At 42.6% G+C, this 22,121-nt stretch overlaps 1 protein-coding gene across 2 annotated transcripts; it reads left to right on the top strand.

The window, feature by feature from the left end:
• Positions 1–55: 55 nt before the first annotated feature.
• Positions 56–20,986, top strand: LOC115152799 (1-acyl-sn-glycerol-3-phosphate acyltransferase delta). 2 transcript variants are annotated; one of them, XM_029697607.1, is made up of 9 exons: positions 56–289; positions 11,329–11,506; positions 11,690–11,859; positions 12,080–12,241; positions 12,558–12,711; positions 12,856–12,958; positions 14,510–14,585; positions 16,135–16,333; positions 20,373–20,986. In XM_029697607.1, the coding sequence occupies exons 2-9, from the start codon at positions 11,329–11,331 to the stop codon at positions 20,447–20,449; spliced, it is 1,119 nt and encodes a 372-aa protein (XP_029553467.1). In that variant the 5' UTR covers positions 56–289; the 3' UTR covers positions 20,450–20,986. The 2 variants fall into 2 exon arrangements, with proteins under 2 accessions (XP_029553467.1, XP_029553468.1); XM_029697608.1 differs by having other exon boundaries at positions 56–293.
• The last annotated feature ends 1,135 nt before the right edge of the window (positions 20,987–22,121 follow it).

Below are 22,121 nucleotides of genomic sequence, written 5' to 3'. Positions count from 1 at the left end.
TCTCCTCGTCTCCTTTTGAAACCGGAGAGGCGAACTTTGACCAATTGAGAAAACGCCAAATAAAAGTGGCGTGTTGTCAGGTGGGGTTTCTGGCGGCGGGTGTTCCTATAATTAGATTGAAGGAGTTAGTTTGGGGACATAAGGACATCTCTCAAACACTTTTGGTCCGTTCCTCAATGCTCATTCTGATCAAGCTTGCAGACAGACAGTTTGGAGACAACATTTCCGTCAGTGTCTGGACAGCTTTATCGCTGCCAGAAAGGAACCAAAGCCAGGGACAACGGACAAGGTAGGTACTGTAACAAACTTTGATTATTTATTATTATCTAAATGTGTTTTTTTCCCCCCACTCTGTCATATTAGGCTACTCCTGTATTGTTATTATAATACAACTAGACTATTTGGAAGAGTCCTATTTGGAAGAGTCCTTGGTAAGATTATTGATTACAATTAAAGCCATAGTCTGGAAGACTTTGAAGTATATCATTTATGAGATTAATGTTATCATCACCAAAATAACCTGTGGAGGGGATGAATAATTTTGCCTATAGTTTGAAATGAATTTCATTTTTTAAAAGTAATTTTGCTCTAATGAAATGTCATTGCCCTGCAGATAGAAACCAAGAGCTATTTGACATGAAGATGTCATAGGATGCATTTGCTTAGAATCATCTGTAGAAAAAAAACATTGTAGCTTCAGGTTACAAACTTTAGGAACACCTTTGTAATATTAAGTTGCACCCCCCCTCAATTTGTCAGGGCATGGGCTCTACAAGGTTTCAAGTGTTCCACAGGGATGCTGGCCCATGTTGACTCCAATGCTTCCCACAGTTGGCTGGTTGTCCTTTGGGTGGTGGACCATTCTTGACACACACAGGAAACGTGTGTGTGTGTGTGTGTGTGTGTGTTTGTGTGTGTGTGTGTGGAAAACCCAGCAGCGTTGCAGTTCTTGACACACCTACTACTCTACCCTGTTTTAAGGCACTTCAATATTTTGTCATACCCATTCATCCTCTGAATGGCACAGATGCACAATCCATGTCTCAAGGTTTAAAAATCATTTAACCTGTCTCCTCCCCTTCATCTACACTGATTTGAAGTGAATTTAAAAAGTGACATCAATAAGGGATCATAGCTTTCACCTGGTCAGTCTGTCATGGAAAGAGCTGGTGTTCTTAATGTTTTGTACACTCAGTGTATAACTCCATGAGACTGAATTGTAGACATGTATTGTTTATGAGCACGCAAAACTATTTTCCTCTCCCTTCCTGATGCTTCCTAAAAGCATAGGTGAGATTTGCAGTGGTGATTTTAGCATGTAAATCTTGGTGGGCAAAAAAAAATACATGTGGGATGCATGCCAGCAAAGCCACAATACATTAATTGCACTATAACGGTGACAAACCGTGCCCACAAACTGTTAGGGCCTACATAAAGCTGTCCCAACAGCAGTCCCAACAGCAGTCCCAACATCTTACCACTGCTACACCTGGCTATCAGCGGAGCCTTGTCTGGCAGCGAAACAGTTCATTCATCCTCATTTACTGCCTTTAAAAAAAAACAGCTGATATGGCTGACTTGCTTAAACAAATGTGGTTTCTACTGACAATTGAGATGTACAAACTATGGCATAATGGGACGACTAGCGGATAAGAGGCAATCCGTAACTTCGATTAAGACATTAATGAGCGAGCTAGGACGGACGTAGTAATATAATTATTTGTTCAGCACTTTGAAATGTACAGCGACAGAATTCAGAACATGGGCCGTTCTTACAGTGTTCTCCCTGTACACCAAGTCAGAACCGTAGGATAAATAAAGGGGGCCTATAAGCAGACAATGGAAGGCTCTTACAATATTCGCTAATTACATTTCTCAAAAACCGGTTAAAGGCAACATGTGCACTAGTAAGTCGGAACAGTAGGCGAAATTTAAGAGATGAAAATATGGGCTCCCAAGTGGCGCAGCGGTCTAAGGCACTGCATCTCCGTGCTAGAGGCGTCACTACAGACACTCTGGTTCGAATCCAGGCTGTATCACAACCGGCCGTGATTTGGAGTCCCATAGGGCGGCACACAATTGGGCCAGCGTTGTCAAGGTTTGGCCGGTGTAGGCCATCATTTTAAATAAGAATTTGTTCTTAACTGACTTACCTAGTTAAAGGTTAAATAAAAAAATTGACCAAATTATTAAGGTGAGGCACATGTGTAGAAAGCCGTTAGTCGCCCAACATGCACTTAGTGTTACTTTCTTAGCTACAGTGTACACATCTCCCTGGCATATTACATCATTTATGCAGCCGCATACAATACATTTTTGGACTAACCTTGTTGTGATGTGCTCACGTCAACAGGAAGGTCCTTCGTGGGTAAATGTTGTCATCAAAGTCTGGCATTCGCTGGATTTATGGTGCTTTCAAGACAACTGGGAACTCTGGAAAAATAAAGCTTGACTCATGATGACGTCAGTGAGTTTCAGGTTGTCGCTCTAGAAAGAGGCCCGAGTTCCGGATTTACAATTCCGAGTTGGATGAAAGTTCAAAACTTATTTTCCCAGTCGTAGCTCGTTTTTCCCTGAGTTCCCAGTTGTCTTGAACTCACTAAAGTCAGATTTTGCAGTTGCGAGTTAAGTTTTGAGCGCGGCACAAATCCTGCTTCATTGACAGAATGGCCAATGTTGAATGTTTTTTTTTTTATAATTTTAAACTAGGAAAAGAGACCCTTAATCTTAGACTTGGGACCACACAGCCACTCCACTGAATATCAGGCTAATGATTGCTTTGCAATGCTTGCAGTTAGCCAATGATACTTCCAAACCACTCATTGTTGAATTTGCGATTTCCAAATTGTTGTGTAATGTTTGTCCAATGGCAGATAAAATGTATCAGGTTTTGATCGATCTATAATTTCTCTTCATTATTTCTCTTCATATGACAAGGATTTGCCAGTAGATTTCTAGAGACAATATCTCTCTCATCGTCACTCAATGCATAGGTTTACCTCCACTGTATTCACATCCTACCATACCTTTGTTTGTACATTATGCCTTGAATCTATTCTACCGTGCCCAGAAACCTGCTCCTTTTACACTCTGTTCCGAACATACTAGACGACCAGTTCTTATAGCGTTTAGCCGTACCTTTATCCTACTCCTCCTCTGTTCCTCTGGTGATGTAGAGGCTAATCCAGGCCCTGCAGTGCCTAGCGCCACTCCCATTACCCAGGTGCTCTCATTTGTTGACTTCTGTAACCGTAAAACCCTTGGTTTCATGCATGTTAACATTAGAAGCCTCCTCCCTAAGTTTGTTTTATTCACTTGTTTTATAGCACACTCTGCCAACCTGGATGTCCTAGCAGTGTCTGAAACCTGGCTTAGAAAGACCACCAAAAACCCTGAAATGTCCATCCCTATCTATAACATTTTCTGACAAGATAGAACTGCCAGAGGGGGTGGAGTTAGCCTGCAGTGTTCTGTCTTTCTATCCAGGTCTGTGCCCAAACAATTTGAGCTTCTACTTTTAAAAATCCACCTTTCCAGAAACAAGTCTGTCACCGTTGCCGCATGCTATAGACCACCTTCTGCCCCCAGCTGTGCCCTGGACACCATGTGAATTGATTGCCTCCCATCTATCTTCAGAGCTCGTGCTGTTTGGTGACCTAAACTGGGACATGCTTAACACCCCGGCAATCCTACAATCTAAGCTTGATGCCCTCAATCTCACACAAATGATCAATGAACCTACCAGGTACAACCCCAAATCCATAAACTCGGGCACCCTCATAGATGTCATCCTAACCAACCTGCCCTCCAAATACACCTCTGCTGTCTTCAACCTGGATCTCAGCGATCACTGCCTCATTGCCTGCGTTCGTAATTGGTCTGCGGTCAAACGATCACCCCTCATCACTGTCAAACGCTCCCTAAAACACTTCAGTGAGCAGGCCTTTCTAATTGACCTAATCAATCTGATATTGATATAATTCTGTCAGTAGAAGATGCCTGGTTATTCTTTAAAAGTGCTTTCCTCACAATCTTAAATAAGCATGCCCCATTCAAAAAATGTAGAACCAGGAACAGATATAGTCCTTGGTTCACTTCAGACTTGACTGCCCTTGACCAGTACAAAAACATCCGGTGACGTAATGCATTAGCATCAAATAGCCCCCGCAATATGCAACTTTTCAGGGAAGTTAGGAACCAATATACACATGCAGTTAGGAACGCAAAGGTTAACTTTTTCAAAGAGAAATTTGCGTCCTGTAGCACAAACTCCAAAAAGTTCTGGGACACTGTAAAGTCCATGGAGAATAAGAGCACCTCCTCCCAGCTGCCCACTGCACTGAGGCTAGGAAACACCGATAAAATCCATGATAATTAAGCATTCTTCTATGGCATGCCATGCTTTCCACCTGGCTACCCCTACGCCGGTCAACAGCTCTGCACCCCCCACAGCAGCTTGCCCAATCCTCCCCCAGCTTCTCCTTCACCCAAATCCAGATAGCTGATGTTCTGAAAGAGCTGCAAAATCTGGACGCCTACAAATCAGCCAGGCTAGACAATCTGGACCCTATCTTTCTAAAATTGTTGCGACCCCTATTACTAGCCTGTTCAACCTTCCTTTCGTATCGTCTGAGATCCCCAAAGATTGGAAAGCCGCGGTCATCCCCCTCTTCAAAGGGGGAGACACTCTAGACCCAAACTGCTACAGACCTATATCTATCCTACCCTGCCTTTCCAAGGTCTTCGAAAGCCAAGTTAACAAACAGATCACCAACCATTTCAAATCCCACCGTACCTTCTCCTCTATGCAATCTGGTTTCCGAGCTGGTCATGGGTGCACCTCAGCCACGCTCAAGGTTCTAAACAATATCATAACCACCATTGATAAGAGACAATACTGTACAGCTGTATTCATCGAACTGGCCAAGACTTTCGACTCTGTCAATCACCACATTCTTATTGGCTAAACAGCTTTGGTTTCTCAAATGATTGCCTCGCCTGGTTTACCAACTACTTCTCTGATAGAGTTGAGTGTGTCAAATCGGAGGGCCTGTTGTCCGGACCTCTGGTAGTCTCTATGGGGGTGCCACAGGGTTCAATTCTCGGGCCGACTCTTTTCTCTGTATACATCAAGGATGTCGCTCTTGCTGCTGGTGATTCTCTGATCCACCTCTACGCAGACGACAACATTCTGTATACTTCTGGCCCTTCTTTGGACACTGTGTTAACTAACCTCCAGACGAGCTTCAATGCCATAACTCTCTTTCCGTGGCCTCCAACTGCTCTTAAATGCAAGTAAAACTAAATGCATGCTCTTCAACCGATCGCTGCCCACCTGTCCTGCATCACTACTTTGGACGGTTCTGACTTAGAATATGTGGACAAATACCTAGGTGTCTGGTTAGACTGTAAACTCTCCTTCCAGACTCGCATTAAGCATCTCCAATCCAGAATTAAGTCTAGAATCAGCTTCCTATTTCGCAACAAAGCATCCTTCACTCATGCTGCCAAACATGCCCTTGTAAAACGCACTATCCTACCGATCCTTGACTTCGGCGACGTCATTTACAAAATAGCCTCCAACACACTACTCAGACTGCTTCCAATTTGCTATCACAGTGCCATCCATTTTGTCACCAAAGCCCCATATACTACCCACCACTGCAACCTGAATGCTCTCGTTGGCTGGCCCTCGCTTCATATTCGTCGCCAAACCTACTGGCTCCAGGTCATCTACAAGTCTTTGCTAGGTAAAGCCCCGTCTTATCTCCGCTCACTGGTCACCATAGCAGCACCCACCCGTAGCACACACTCCAGCAGGTATATTTCACTGGTCACCCCCAAAGCCAATTCCTCCCTTGGTCGTCTTTCCTTCCAGTTCTCTGCTGCCAATGACTGGAACGAACTGCAAAAATCACTGAAGCTGGAGACTCATATCTCCCTCACTAGCTTTAAGCACCAGCTGTCAGAGCAGCTCACAGATCATTGCACCTGTACATAGCCCATATGTAAATGGCACATCCAACTACCTCATCCCCATACTGTTATTTATTTTGCTCCTTTGCACCCCAGTATCTCTACTTGCACACTCATCTTCTGCACATCTATCACTCCAGTGTTTAATTGCTATATTGTATCTACACTGCTCAAAAAAATAAAGGGAACACTAAAATAACACATCCTAGATCTGAATGAATGAAAATCTTATTAAATACTTTTTTCTTTACATAGTTGAATGTGCTGACAACAAAATCACACAAAAATAATCAATGGAAATCCAATTTATCAACCCATGGAGGTCTGGATTTGGAGTCACACTCAAAATTAAAGTGGAAAACCACACTACAGGCTGATCCAACTTTGATGTAATGTCCTTAAAACAAGTCAAAATGAGCCTCAGTAGTGTGTGTGGCCTCCATGTGCCTGTATGACCTCCCTACAACGCCTGGGCATGCTCCTGATGAGGTGGGCGGATGGTCTCCTGAGGGATCTCCTCCCAGACCTGGACTAAAGCATCCGCCAACTCCTGGACAGTCTGTGGTGCAACGTGGCGTTGGTGGATGGAGCGAGACATGATGTCCCAGATGTGCTCAATTGGATTCAGGTCTGGGGAACGGGCGGGCCAGTCCATAGCATCAATGCCTTCCTCTTGCAGGAACTGCTGACACACTCCAGCCACATGAGGTTTAGCATTGTCTTGCATTAGGAGGAACCCAGGACCAACCGCACCAGCATATGGTCTCACAAGGGGTCTGAGGATCTCATCTCGGTACCTAATGGCAGTCAGGCTACCCCTGGCGAGCACATGGAGGGCTGTGCGGCCCCCCAAAGAAATGCCACCCCACACCATGACTGACCCACCGCCAAACCGGTCATGCTGGAGGATGTTGCAGGCAGCAGAACGTTCTCCACGGCGTCTCCAGACTCTGTCACGTCTGTCACATGTGCTCAGTGTGAACCTGCTTTCATCTGTGAAGAGCACAGGGCGCCAGTGGCGAATTTGCCAATCTTGGTGTTCTCTGGCAAATGCCAAACGTCCTGCACGGTGTTGGGCTGTAAGCACAACCCCCACCTGTGGCTCGTCGGGCCCTCATACCACCCTCATGGAGTCTGTTTCTGACCGTTTGAGCAGACACATGCACATTTGTGGCCTGCTGGAGGTCATTTTGCAGGGCTCTGGCAGTGCTTCTCCTGCTCCTCCTTGCACAAAGGCGGAGGTAGCGGTCCTGCTGCTGGGTTGTTGCCCTCCTACGGCCTCCTCCACGTCTCCTGATGTACTGGCCTGTCTCCTGGTAGCGCCTCCATGCTCTGGACACTACGCTGACAGACACAGCAAACCTTCTTGCCACAGCTCGCATTGATGTGCCATCCTGGATGAGCTGCACTACCTGAGCCACTTGTGTGGGTTGTAGACTCCGTCTCATGCTACCACTAGAGTGAACGCACCGCCAGCATTCAAAAGTGACCAAAACATCAGCCAGGAAGCATAGGAACTGAGAAGTGGTCTGTGGTTACCACCTGCAGAACCACTCCTTTATTGGGGGTGTCTTGCTAATTGCCTATAATTTCCACCTGTTGTCTATTCCATTTGCACAACAGCATGTGAAATTTATTGTCAATCAGTGTTGCTTCCTAAGTGGACAGTTTGATTTCACAGAAGTGTGATTGACTTGGAGTTACATTGTGTTGTTTAAGTGTTCCCTTTATTTTTTTGAGCAGTATATTTTGCCACTATGGCCTATTTATTGCCTTGCCTCCCTTATCCTACCTCATTTGCACACACTGTATATATACTTTTTCTATTCTATTATTGACTGTATGTTTGTTTATTCTATGTGTAACTCTGTCTGTGTCGCTTTGCTTTATCTTGGCCAGGTCGCAGTTGTAAATGAGAACTGGGTCTCAACTAGCTTACCTGGTTAAATAAAGGTGAAATAAATAAAAGATTGTCGACTTGATTCATGATGACTGCTAGCGAAGATTTTGAAAGTATGATCTTGACATCAGTCCAATCAAAGCTACTGTTGACCTAGTGGTTAGAGTGTTGGACTAGTAACCAAAAGGTTGCAAGATCGAATCCCCTTGCTGAGAAGGTACAAATCTGTCGTTCTGCCCCTGAACAAGGCAGTTAACCCACTGTTCCTAGGCTGTCATTGAAAATAAGAATTTGTTCTTAACTGACTTGCCTTGTTAAATAAAGGTAAAAAAATATGTATATTTTTATCTGTGGCCAATGACCTTGAGCTTTCTTTGATAGGGACTTCTAATGTAACTCTATGGCAGCACCCAAGGGGCTTGACTTTTCTAGCTCTAACCTTAGACTTGGTGGTGACGTAGTGTCCCCATGAGTGACAGAACACTGAGCTAGGCTGAAACGCCTGCATTTTGAAGCTGCCTTACTCAATAAAACAAAAGGGACCATGTTTGTATGAGGCTTTATTAACTCAATATATTTTTTACATTATTTGCAAACTGATATGTAACATGTATTAATGCCAAAATAACATGCAAAACAGGCAAGCCCACACCAAAAAAATAAAACATTTTATGTGTATGCTAAAAATGTGGGGCTCTGCCCTGAATGACGGGTCGCCACTGGAGGTTTGATTTGCTACTGTACACAACCACTCCCCTGAGGTAAATTCCTCCATAGTAGATTGTATTGTGGTGTGGTGCAGTAGGGCCAGTCTACTATTGGTATATACTGTAGTAGTTCCCAGAGTGTAACCTAGCAGGGTGTCATCAAATAAAATGGTATTTTTCACATGCCGAGTACAACTTTACAGTGAAATGCTTACTTACAAGCCCTTAACCAACAATGCAGTTTTAAGAAAAAATAAGTTAAGTAATATAAGAGCAGCATAACATTAACGAGGCTAAAGACTAGTTGAGGTAATATGTACACAACTCTGTATAGTCATCAGATAGCAGTCAGACCATGTGTACTTGCAAAAACAGTTGTCTGCCTAGACGTGCCCTGTTGAGCAGCTAGGAGGTGAAACGGAGTGAGTTCTGCGGACTATCAACTATTTCCAATGCTACCATATATTATACAAGGAATTGTTACCTTTCTATAGGAAGATTCCTATTCACAGTTCTTATGCAGTGAACAGGTTTGACACAGTGAGTGCTTGTGATCATTCTACATGAACAAGAAGCTCCTATCAAACATTTACTTTTGGAACCAAGACGGTTTATGTCCTGATTCTAGTAGGAGTATGTCGTCAATCTTTATGGATCGTAGTTAACCTCAATGACTTCTCCTTCGGTCCCGGCTGTATAGAGCGAGAGAAGAAAAAGTGTAATTGAAGAATGGCTGAATTTATTTTTGAACAGCCAGCTCTTTGGCGGGCAGAGAGCGCTTCACTTTGTCAGCCTCGGTCAGGGGGAGGTCAGCCTCGGTCAGGGGGAGGTCAGGAGAGGGAGAGAGATGAGTCATAAGGGTAGTTCCCACTGTTCTGGAGCAAGGGTGGGGTGAACTTTGCCCGACTTTAAATTAGCTTTCGCAATTCACGTCTATAATATATAGCAGTTCAACTATTTGGAAATGTTCCTTTCAGGACCTGTACAAGACAGAATGTTGAATAAAATAATATTTGAACTTACTCCACCACAGTGATCATCAACTAGATTAAGCCGTGGGTTGATTTAAAAAAAATAAAAAATTTAAAAAAAATTATATACTTTTTTTTTTTTCTTGAGCGGATGGTCGGGGGGCCGGCGCATAATTAAAAATCATTTGTAGACTGCAAATTGACTGCGAGAAACCCAAACGGATATAATGTTTGACTATAATATCATTTCAAAGCTTGCTTCATTTGCATATGATCACGTCAAATCTCTCTATACTTGGGAACAGATTTCTTAACTTAATCCCTTGGAGCTGATTTTTCTGGGGGGGGGGGGTTGTCCTATGTCCTATGTTTTGGAACGAACTACAAAAATCTCTAAAACTGGAAACACTTATCTCCCTCACTAGCTTTAAGCACCAGCTGTCAGAGCAGCTCACAGATCTCTGCACCTGTACATAGCCCATCTTTAATTGAGCCCAAACTACTACCTTTTCCCCTACTGTATTTATTTATTTTATTTATTTTGCTCCTTTGCACCATATTATTTATATTTTAACTTTTAACTTTCTTCAAACTACAAATCTACCATTCCAGTGTTTTTTCTTGCCATACTTTATTTACTTTGCCACCATGGCAATTTTTTGCCTTTACCTCCATTATCTCACATCATTTGCTCACATTGTATATAGTCTTATTTTTTTCTACTGCATCATTGATTGTATGTTGTTTTACTCCATGTGTAACTCTGTGTTTTTGTATGTTGTCGAACTGCTTTGCTTTATCTTGGCCAGGTCGCAATTGTAAATGAGAACTTGTTCTCAACTTGCCTACCTGGTTAAATAAAGGTGAAATAAATAAAATAAATAAAAAATGTCCAACAATGAAAATCCCACACACACAATTATTAAATGTTTTTGCTCAGAAAACTTGGGGGGGCCAAATAAAACCATCCGCAGGCCAAATTTGGTCAGCCAGTTGGGGAACCCTGCTCAACTGGTTTTCTGTGTGGTTGGTCCTCATACCCTTTGGGAATTTCAGACAAAATATCCACAGGAAAGTATTATTAATCAGACTTTTCAAAACCCTGGTAGTGTGTTCATATTTCTGTCTCCAGAAGCATGCGCACATGATGTAAATGCATGCAGGCAGAACATAGTAGGCCAGCTCCTGCATGTTTACATTGTTCTGTGCATGCTTCAGGTGATCCTGCTTGTTTAATGAGTAAGACCTGTACTGCTAACTACAAGTTCTCTCATTGATGCGTATTCATCTTTCACACTTGGCTATTGTATGTTGTTCAGGATATTGGATGTTTGTACGAGATTGGATCTGTCTGTGGCAGCGGTTAAGAGTGTTGGGCCAATAACCAAAAGGTCACTGGTTTTAAATCCCAGAGCCAACTAGGTGAAAAATCAGTCTGTGCTTAATCCTAATTGGTCCTGTAAATCGCTCTGGATAAGAGCATCTGCTAAATGACCAAAATGTCTGGCGCTGTCTCAAAGATCTGTCCTCTGATCTGAAAGAACTGGCCAGCTGAATGATGAGCTTATTTTCACCTGTCAAGTCATTTTCCAATCAGCACAGAAGGGAAGGTGTGGTCAGATTTTTAAGCACTAGTCATTTCTGTTGTTTTCATACCAACAGGGTCTAGCTTCCAATGGAAAGATGGGGCTGGTGCAGTGGTTCCTATGTCACCTGCTGTGCATCAACTATATATTTTATGCCTAATAAACTCCTCTCATTTCCTCCCCTGTAGATGGGTCTGGTACAGTGGTTGAAGGGCCAGTTCTTGTGTCACCTGATCATCTGCTATGGGTTCTTGGTCAGCGGTCTCCTGGTCAACCTATTACAGATCTGCACTCTGCCCCTCTGGCCAATCAACAAGCAGCTGGCCCGGCGGATCAACTGTAAACTGGGATACTCCCTCACCAGCCGTGAGTAGGATATCGCTCTCTTTCACTATTGTTTCACTTAACTGATGCTGCAGGGGCTATACTCTCTCTAACGTCGTGCAATAACTGAAATATAAAGTTACTGTAGCTGCTGATAGTGGTCTATTATTTACGCTCTGCTAGGTTATGCTGTGGTATGTTAATGTTATGTTGTGTGTTCCCCAGAGTCTGTGGCTCTCCTAGAGTGGTGGTCTGGCACTGAAGTAACTTTCTACACAGACCCAGCGAACTACCAAATCTACGGCAAAGAGAACGCCATCGTCGTCCTTAACCACAACTTTGAAATAGACTTTCTGTGTGGCTGGACCTTCTGTGACAGATTCGGAGTCCTTGGGGTAAGAGAACAGGGATTTTTCTCAATTCATCTGTCTTAGATTCCTCGCATCCTCTCTCGTTATCTCCTTCTCAAAACGCAGTGGAGAAGAAAGTCCAATGGGAGGGACCTTGGAACTTGTCCTCCAATACCGTCGAGAAGAAGGTGGGAAGCAAGGAATTGCATAAAGACTACGATTTTCAGAAGTTGTTAATGTGTTTGAATAATCTTTCCCTTTCCAGGCCTCCAAATGTTTAGCCAAGAAAGAGTTGTCATACCTGCCTGTGATTGGCTGGATGTGGTACTTCCTGGAGATGGTGTTTATTAAGAGGAAGTGGGAGGAGGATAAGAGGAGCTTTGTCCAGAGCCTTCAGAACCTACGGGATTACCCCGAGAACTTCTGGGTGAGCCTTGAACACAATCAATCAATAATGACAATTAATAGTCAAACGTTGACTGGGCATGTATAGTTCATGAGAGGATGTAACAGGTCTTTTCAAACTCCGTATTCCAAACTTTCTTTGCCCCTATGTAAACATGCGTATGCAGTATGATTGTTCATTTAGAAGAGAATATTGATTGTGTCGATCAATACAATGTCACAAGTCTAGGAAGGATAACGTGAGAATATAATGATACTCACCTTGTAAACCTGAGTATGAAGGTTGGTTGGTCAGTCAAAACACAGCAGTGACACTACAGTGACTCTCTGTGTGCCAGTTCCTGCTCCACTGTGAGGGAACACGCTTCACAGAGGAGAAGCATCAGATCAGTATGGAGGTGGCAGAGAAGAAAGGCCTGCCTAAACTCAAACACCACCTCTTGCCCAGGACCAAGGGCTTCTGGGTAGCCGTCCAGAACCTCAGAGGGACAGGTATGGAACCCTGGGGAGCTCCAGAATGACCAAATGCTACACATGTCATGACTCATGATTGTGTATCTCCGCATTATTTTGGATCAAGACTGATGCCAATAAACTTTTGACAACTTCATGTTTTTGTCTCTGTAACCCCTTCAGTTGCTGCGGTGTACTGTTGTACACTAAATTTCAGAAACAACGAAACACCAACCTTGCTGGGAGTTATCAATGGGAAAAAATATCATCCAGATTTATACATAAGGTATATAATAATTAATTTCAGCCTGCATTTTCTATCGCAAGCTGGGCTGTGAGTGGAACCTGGGACGGCCATTGGTTAGAGGCTAAACTCACTGATCTCAAGGCCCTTATATTGGCTTATTGGACTTATACTGAACAAAAATATAAACGTAACATTCAACAATTTCAAAGATTTTACTGACTTACAGCTTATATGAGGAAATCAGTCAATTGAAATAAATTCATTATGCCCTAATCTATGGATTTCACATGACTGGGAACACAGATATGAAGCTGTTGATCACAGATACCTTAGAGGTAGGGGCATGGTTCAGAAACCCAGTCAGTATTTGGTGTGCCCACCATTTGCCTCATGCAGCCAGACACATCTCCTTTGCATAGAGTTGATCTGGCTGTGCGAAGTTGCTGGATATTGGCGGGAACTGGAAAACGATGTTATACATGCAGATCCAGAGCATCCCAAACATGCTCAATAGGTGACATGTCTGGTGAGTATGCAGGCCATGGAAGAATTGGGACATTTTCAGCTTCCAGGAATTGTGTACAGATACTTGCGACATGGACCCGTGCGTTGGGGCGGCAGGTAGCCTAGTGGTTAGAGTGTTGGTCCAGTAACCGAAAAGTTGCTAGATTGAATCCCTGAGCTGACAAGGTAAAAAATCTGTCGTTCTGCCCCTGAACAAGGCAGTTAACCCACTGTTCCTAGGCTGTCATTGTAAATAAGAATTTGGTCTTAACCGATTTGCCTAGTTAAATAAAGGTAATTAAAAAAAAATAAGTATCGTACTGAAACATGAGGGGATGGCGGCAGATGAATGGCACGACAATGGGCCTCAGGATCTCATCACGGTATCTCTGTGCATTCAAATTGCCATCGATATTAAAAAAAAAATGTGTTCGTTGTCCGTAGCTTATGCCTGTCCATGCCATAACCCCACCGTCACCATGGGGCACTCCGTTCATAACGTTGACATCAGCAAACCACTTGCCCACACGACGCCATACATGTGGTCTGGGGTTGTGAGGCCAGTTGGACGTACTGCCAAATTCTCTAAAACGACATTGCAGTCGGCTTATGGTAGAGAAATAAACATTAAATTCTCTGGCAACAGCTTTGGTGGACATTCCGGCAGTAATCATGCCAATTGCACTCTCCTTCAACTTGAGATCTGTTGAATTGTGTGTGCACATTTTAGTGGACTTTTATTGTCCCCAGCACAAGGTGCACCTATGTAATAATGATGCTGTTAATCAGCTTCTTGATATGCCACACCTGTCAAGTGGATGGATTATCTTTGCAAAGGAGAAATGCTCACTAACAGGGATGTAACCAAATGTGTTCAACATTTTAGAGAAATAAGCTTTTTGTGCTAATTGGAACATTTCTGGGATCTTTTTATTTCAGCTCATGAAACATGGGGACAACACTTGTTGCGTTTATATTTTGTTCAGTGTATTTTAATGGACCATACATTTCTATGGAATTGAATTGGACAGCTGAAAGCCTCCCTGTCTCTTCTGCTCCCTGTCTCTTATGCCTCCCTGTTTCTAGGAGAATCCCTCTGGAGTCCGTACCAGAAGATGAGGCTGAATGTTCTGCCTGGCTTCACAAACTCTACCAGGAGAAGGTAGTGTTATAATTGAGGAGAGGGATCACACTATAGACCAGATTTACTAACTAAGCATTTGCACAAGGTGTAGAGTTTGCAACTATTTGTTCACTATTAAAGGAATAAAAACAAGGACAAAGCTAAAACTCTCCATTTAAATTAGTTTAATGTCAATACCTACTCTTCACATAACTTTGTTCTGTCCCCAATGATTAATTCACAAACATTGCACCAAACTCTTTCTGATAAAATGGCCCCTTTGCCCCTGTTAGTTTGATTCATTTTATTATTATAGTGTCATGCATCTGGCTTAGATTAGATCAACTTTATTTTTTGAACAGCCAGTTCTTTGGAGTGCAGTAAGCACCAAGGGCAAAGCTAAAAGCTCAAACTCGCTTAATTTACACTTTATATTATGTAAATTGCCAGGTCATTCCACAAAAAGTGCCTCTTGCGTCCCTTTGATATTTTAAATGGAAATTGTGCACCAATATTGGATTATAAAAGCATGTTTTCTTAAATTAAGTGCCCTTTAATATAGACTGCATGGCGAAATTCAGTAAATCTGATTTTTAATATTAAAGGCTTGCTAAAGTGCCAAAATTCAGCATTTACATCTGTCCTTCATTTTAAGGTCAACCCTGTTAAGTGAACTGAACTCTTGCTTTAATATGATGAAACTATTCCTTAAAAAAAATAAAGAAATCCAAGTTAATGTTTTCCATTGAACATTGAATAGTGAAATCATAGCGTTAAAGCTGATTCTACTCTTTTTGGCCATTTTGTGGTGGGAAACTGAGCAGGTTGAGCATAACACATCAACCCTGTTACCCATAGACAGGCTTGAAATGTTTTAACAATTAAAACAATTTTGTGAAGCTTGCATTCAATTGCCACTCTGTTGCACAAAAGTTTCCATTCCCCCGTCACGTGGATTTATGGCTGATTTTTAAGAAGAAATCGTCAACCCTGTTACTTTATTCGGCACTTTGGCACACTATATAAAACATTTTATTTAACCTCGAGATGAACTTGTTTTTTTTATGAAGTTGAACATGTGCTCTTGGAGACAATGTTAAAATGGTCAATTTTCAAGAAAATATTATTTAACCAAGTTACGACCCAAACACTTTCATCAATGTATTTTTATTCTATTTAAATAGGCAAGTCAGTTAAGAACACATTATTATTTACACTGACGGCCTGGCAAAAGGCCTCCTGCGGGGACGGGGGCCTGGGATTAAAAATAGAGGACAAAACACGCATCACAACACTACATAAAGGGAGACCTAAAACCACAACATAGCAAGGCAGCAACACCACATGGTAGCAGCACTTGCACTATCTGTAAAATGTACCCTTGGCCCATTAGATTAGTACTAAATTGCACTGCATTAGAGATCCACAAAAAGACATGATATTGACATACTATATCAGATATACAAATTGACAGCTTTAAGGACTTTGAACCCCTCCCTTCCCACTTTCTTGTGGTTATGGCTGTGAAGCCAATGGACTATGCTCCTGTTTGTTAGGTTACTGATGTGCTCATGTATTGTGCTTCTAGGACCAGTTCCAGGAGGATTACAGCCAGACAGGGTGTTTCCCTGGCCCTGTAGTTGCCCTTCCACGTGGGCCCTGGGCCCTGATCAACTGGATAGGCTGGACCTGCCTTCTCCTATACCCTCTGTACCTCCTCCTGGTCCAGCTGGTCAACTCTGGGTCTATTCTCACCCTACTGGCCACAGTGGCCTTCTGCTCTGCAGGTTGGTCTTATTGGTATATATTTCAGAGGTCATCAACTAGTGGCCCCCGAACCAAATTCGGCCCTTGAGACAATTTTAATGGAGCCGGCCAAGATGATTCAAGCTCACTATAGAGGGCTTGCAGTTGCATCACAAATCACCTAGAAAACGCACCAAGCGCCATGTTGGAAGTCCTTCAGTTGTCTACATGGCTAGCTGCGTTTTGCTACCACAAAACTTTGGGAAGATTGCCCTTTATTTCGTTTTTCTAAGGACCCAGAAAAGAGGCAGTAAGTCAATATATTTTGAAAATGATCAAAAACTATTATTAGCTAGCTAGTTTGCTACAGAAACTTAGTGTGCAGGCTAACATTAAATACTTTGTAGCTAGCTGCGTGAATTAAATTTCACCAGTTTGCTAGCTAACAGCCATAGAGGGTGAAAGGATTAGCTAGCTGTTCCAGCTGTCAGAGAAGGCTACTCTGGATAGGGCAAGTACCTTTTGTGGGAGGACCTCATGAAACTATTCTCTAGTTCGAGTCCCGAGCGAGAAACAAAGGACAGAGATATTTCAACATAATATTCAGTGCTGTTGTACAATGAAGCCCGTTTCTTTGATGTTTTCTGTCCTCAGCTACAGAGCGCTATGGATCCGTCTGCAGATGAATGTCCCAAGAGAGTAAGGGTACATCCTTGTATGCCATGGATTATGTGTACCTAGAGTGTTAGCAAAAATAGGTTAAAAGTGACACGATGTATAAACATTTTACAACTGGAGCAGGCCAACCCTGCTGGGGGTGCATATTTCTGTTCCAGTACTAACACACCTGATTCAACGTATCAAACCTAAGTAGTTAATCAAGTGTGCTCCCCACTGTAGATCAGGGAGCAATGGAGGGGCGAACGGCTCATAATGGCTGGAACTGAGCGAATGGAATGGCATCAAACACATGGAAACCATGTGTTTGGTGTACTTGATACCATTAAACTGCAGCCATTACCATGAGCCTGTTCTCCCCAATTAAAGTGCCACCAACCTCCATTGCAGTGGAGGTGGTTTTTTTTTTTTCACCTGGCATTATTTTAGTTAACTTATAACTTACCTGTAAAGGTTTGACATTTTAGTAAGTAATCTTCAAAGAATCAACACTTTCATATAATTTCAAACTGTACAAGTAAGGTAAGTGTTTTAAACTTGTTTTAATTAGCTTAACTATTGTTGATTAATCACAGAACACAATTCTGTTGTATTCTCAATTGAACATTACCTTTTTGTTCAGTCATAAGCTCTCCAATTAGTTATATTTGATTGTCACAATTTCAGGATATCGGCCATGTGACCCATTTTGCAGCTGATAATGGAATGCAACACCAATGCAGCCATAGACCTACAGCAGTGGTTCCCAACTCCAGTCCTCCAGTTCCCCACAACAGCACACATTGTTGTAGCCCAGGATAAACAAACCTGATTCAACTCAGAGGGCCTGATGATTAGTTGACAAGTTGAATCAGGTGTTTGTCTGGGGCTACAATAAAAATGTACTGTTGGGGGTACTCAAGGACCGGAGTTTGGAACCACAGGCCTACAGTATGATGGCATTAGTCTTATGGGCATTTGCTATGCACCCCTTGACATTGCATCTGAAGCAGAGAATAGCTTAACTCACACACTGTTTACATATTGTTCAGCTATATGTTCTCAATTTTAAAAACCATACCAGTAGACAATGGTATGAGGCTAATCATTATACTGGATTTTGTACATGCGTTGGTTCAAATCCAACCCTTGTAGTGAAATGCGATCATTAGCTTAAAACACAACTACCAAGTCCAATGCCAGATACTTTTCTCCCAGAACATCTGAGTGCCACTGATAATGAAGATGGTTAGCCTAAGACTACCACAACGTCTATGTGAAATGTGTTTAAATTGTAAAGAAATAAAAGTTGGGCTATAAGAAATACTTTTATTCAATGGGGCTAGTCTCAGCAGAGAGACAATGTTTCATTTCACCCAGACAATATCCTATTAAACTGTATATATCAACAAGTCTTTTACATGTTGCACATTACAGTTGATATATTCATATGGTTTAAGGAGGCACTTTTGTCATGATGTGAAGGTGCTCTACTCAAATGGCACAACAGACTCATTCAGATTGACCACAGCATATGACAACCCTCAATTATATGAGATGGTTGTCTCCTTTTCATATCTGGAAAATGTAGTAGAAACTGATGCTGCAGCATTTCTCATCTTCAGTGGGAATCCCATCCACATGGGTGTATTGAGGTCAGCTGGTGAACCTACAGTACATAAACATATGAAAAGGACACCTGATGTTAGACTATCACTTCTTCAGGTCACCTATACCATCAGGGCTCTTGATTGTTTGGTTGTGTTTGAATCATTATGACAAACACCTGAATGAATTAATCTATTGTTGGGCTGGAACAGTCAGTCACACAGCAGGTTGTCTTATCACATTGAGGCCTTTGCCCTGTAATGTCCATCCCTCTTATGAATAATCAAAAGCAGAATGTTTTGTGTTTTTTTTTTTAACAACAATGACCTCCAGACTATAGAAGGGATCCAGCTATTGTCAAATTAACGTCATGACATTTCGTAGCAGATTAGAATTTAGGCAGAAGGTTATGGTTGGCTATAAATGCAACAAAAAATAACTTTTGACAAAAGCTGGTTACATGGTTGCATTGAAGACAAGGTCGTTTTTATTCATCTGTTGTCAGTGTTAGAGTAGGCCTAGGCTACCATCGTATTAAAAAATTCTGCTAATTTATCCACCCTTACAAAAAAAGATTACAGCAGTTTCAAAACTGCAACTGCAGTCGGCTGTGGTATTTGACGCAGTATTTACAGCATACTTTTTTTTTTTTTCGTATGGGCAATCATGTGTAGTCGAATTGCATATCAAAGGCCACCTTACCACCTCAACCCATTTGCACATACTGTATACAGATTTTTCTATTGTGTTATTGACTGTACGATTGTTTATCCCATGTGTCGCACTGCTTTGTTTTATCTTGGCCAGGTCGCTGTTGTCAACGAGAACTTGTTCTCAACTGGCCTACCTCGTTAATTAAATAAAATCCCGTACGAAGGAAACGTCTCTGATATGGCCTATAAACCTATGCCACTGTGCGTTTTATTAGCCTAAATGTTCTATCCAATCTACATCACATTAGGAATATTAGGCTTACATTAGTCTGCAAATGCGATGAGGCATGCAATCCTTTGTTATAAAGGTGCATTTTTATGGTGATAAATGGCTTCCCCAAAATGTTAAACTCAGGTGACACGTGCTAACCGCTAGCTTGCACTCTAATTGTTTAATTTAGTGTTAACAGCTAAACTCGAAACTCAGACTTGATTTACCAGTGATGAAATGATCGTACAGTAGCAGACCTGTTACTGACAGCTGTCTGGATTGAGGTCTTGATGGTTTCCTCACTTTTCTGACAGTTCTTGAGACGTCTCTCAACCATGTCACTAACGGTGTTTCATGATTGCGGCGAATCTGTAAAAAAATTTTCCCCCCCCGTTGTCTTTGCTGCCTTGTTACTACAGAAAATGAATGTGGTGATGAATTAACTAGTTTTATGCACTTATGCCGTTTGGGGTAGCCACTCGGCTGTTGTCAGAATAATGAATGCGGTGGTCTTCCAACATGGCCGCCAGGAGGCGTCGTACAACTGCAAGCCCCATGTTATCTTTTTCGTGACTAAACTCGCCTTCAACCAGGGCCGCTTTGTGACTAACTCTTGCTAAAAGGTCTTTGTTAGTATCTTATCCATTGTTTACAAAATATTTTTTAAGTGATCAACAGCAAGAACAGATTGTTCCTTCCTCTTGGAAAGTACTGAATAATATCGCATGAGCATGCCTGTAATGCCATTGGTTGGTATCGCTTACACGATAGTGTTAGCACAAATACTGTTGAAAAAGTTGGTCAAACATTTCCACTGGATACTGTAACCACAGACTTCATAATAAGAGCCTCAGCATACAGTATGTTCATCCCTTTCCTTTCCATTCTCAGTGTCAGTTGGTGTGCGCTGGATGATTGGACAGACTGAGATTAAGAGAAGCTCCAGCTATGGGGTCCCACTTAACTGAGATGGCCTTACAACTGCAAGATCCTTCCAGCTCCCAGGGACCACTCACATTACCAATCTGATCCCTACAGCACAGTTCACCTCCAGCAGATAACTCATTCCAAAGAAAGAATGTTGCTGGTCAGAGATGGCATTGCATTCAACTCAAGTACGACAAGAAGGGTGGAAGGTGCTTCAGCAGTCTTACTCTTGCCAATACATGAAGATACTGCACCTACAAGCATACTGTGCATTCAAAGTATTTAGACCCCTTGACTTTTTCCAGATTGTTACATTACAGCCTTAATCTAAAATTGATTAAATCGTTTTCCCCCTCAATCTACACACAACACCCCATAATGACAAAGCAAAAACAGGTTAAGAATTTTTGGGGAAAAAATAATTACAAATCTTCAGACCCTTTACTCTGTAATTTGTTAACCTTGAGGCGATTAGCCTCGAGTCTTGGGTATGACTCTACAAGCTTGGCACACCTGTATTTGGAGAGTTTCTCCCATTCTTATCTGCAGATCCTCTCAAGCTCTGTCAGGTTGGATGGGGAGCGTCGCTGCGCAGCTGTTTTCAGGTCTCTCCAGAGATGTTCGATCGGGTTCAAGTCTGGGCCACTCAGACTTGTCTCGCAGCCACTCCTGCGTTGTCTTGGTTGTGTGCTTAGGGTCATTGTCCTGTTGGAAGGTGAACCTTCGCCCCAGTCTGAGGTTCTTCGTTAATCTTTCCCTCGATCCTGACTAGTCTTCCAGTCCCTGCCGCTGGAAAAACATCCCAATAGCAAGATGCTGCCACCACCATGCTTCACCGTAGGGATGGTGCCAGGTTTCCTCCAGATGTGACGCTTGGCATTCAGGCCAAAGAGTTATCTTGCTTCTCATGGTCAGTCTTTAGGTGCCTTTTGGCAAACTCTAAGCGGGTTGTCATGTGCCTTTTACTGAGGAGCGGCTTCCGTCTGGCCACTCTACCATAAAGGCCTGATTGGTAGAGTGCTGCAGAGATAGTTAACCTTCCAGAAGGACAACTTTCCCAGAAGGACAACTTTCCCAGAAGGACAACTTTCCCAATCTCCACAGAGGAACTCTGGAGCTCTGTCAGAGTGACCATCGGGTTCTTGGTCACCTCCCTGACCAATGCCCTTCTCCTCCGATTGGTCAGTTTGGCCGGGTGGCCAGCTCTAGGAAGAGTCTTGGTGGTTCCAAACTTCTTCCATTTAAGAATGGAGGCCAATGTGTTCTTGGGGACCTTCAATGCTGCAGTAATGTTTTGGTACCCTTCCCCAGATCTGTGCCTCGACACAATCCTGTCTCGGAGCTCTACAGACAATTCCTTCGACCTCATGACTCGGTTTTTGCACAGTCAACTGTGGGACTTTATATAGACAGGGGTGTGCCTTTCCAAATCATGTCCAACCAATTTAATTTACCACAGGTGGACTTCAATCAAGTTGTGGAAACAGGATGCACCTGAACTCAATTGAGTCTCATGGCAAAAGGTCTGAATCCTTATGTAAATAAGATATGTTTTCAATTTGTCATTATGGGCTATTGTGAGATTTTTTTCTCCATCCAGTTTAGAATAAGGTTAACGTAACAATGTGGAAAAAGTCAAGGCGTCTAAATACTTTCCAAATGCACTGTAGGTTCAGCACATGCATCCCTGTCTTTGTCCTTGCCATACACCAA

The sequence above is a fragment of the Salmo trutta genome, chromosome 18 (assembly GCF_901001165.1).
Source record: "Salmo trutta chromosome 18, fSalTru1.1, whole genome shotgun sequence".
Taxonomy (NCBI): Eukaryota; Metazoa; Chordata; class Actinopteri; order Salmoniformes; family Salmonidae; genus Salmo; species Salmo trutta.
This window is presented reverse-complemented; position numbering and strand designations above follow the sequence as displayed.

Bases quoted from the DNA above. Each gene is read 5' to 3' on its own strand.
- LOC115152799 (XM_029697607.1), top strand. From the start codon at position 11,329: ATGGGTCTGGTACAGTGGTTGAAGGGCCAGTTCTTGTGTCACCTGATC. The intron at 12,712-12,855 runs GTATGGAACCCT...TAACCCCTTCAG, and splicing joins CCAGAACCTCAGAGGGACAG to TTGCTGCGGTGTACTGTTGT. The intron at 16,334-20,372 runs GTTGGTCTTATT...TTCCATTCTCAG, and splicing joins AGTGGCCTTCTGCTCTGCAG to TGTCAGTTGGTGTGCGCTGG.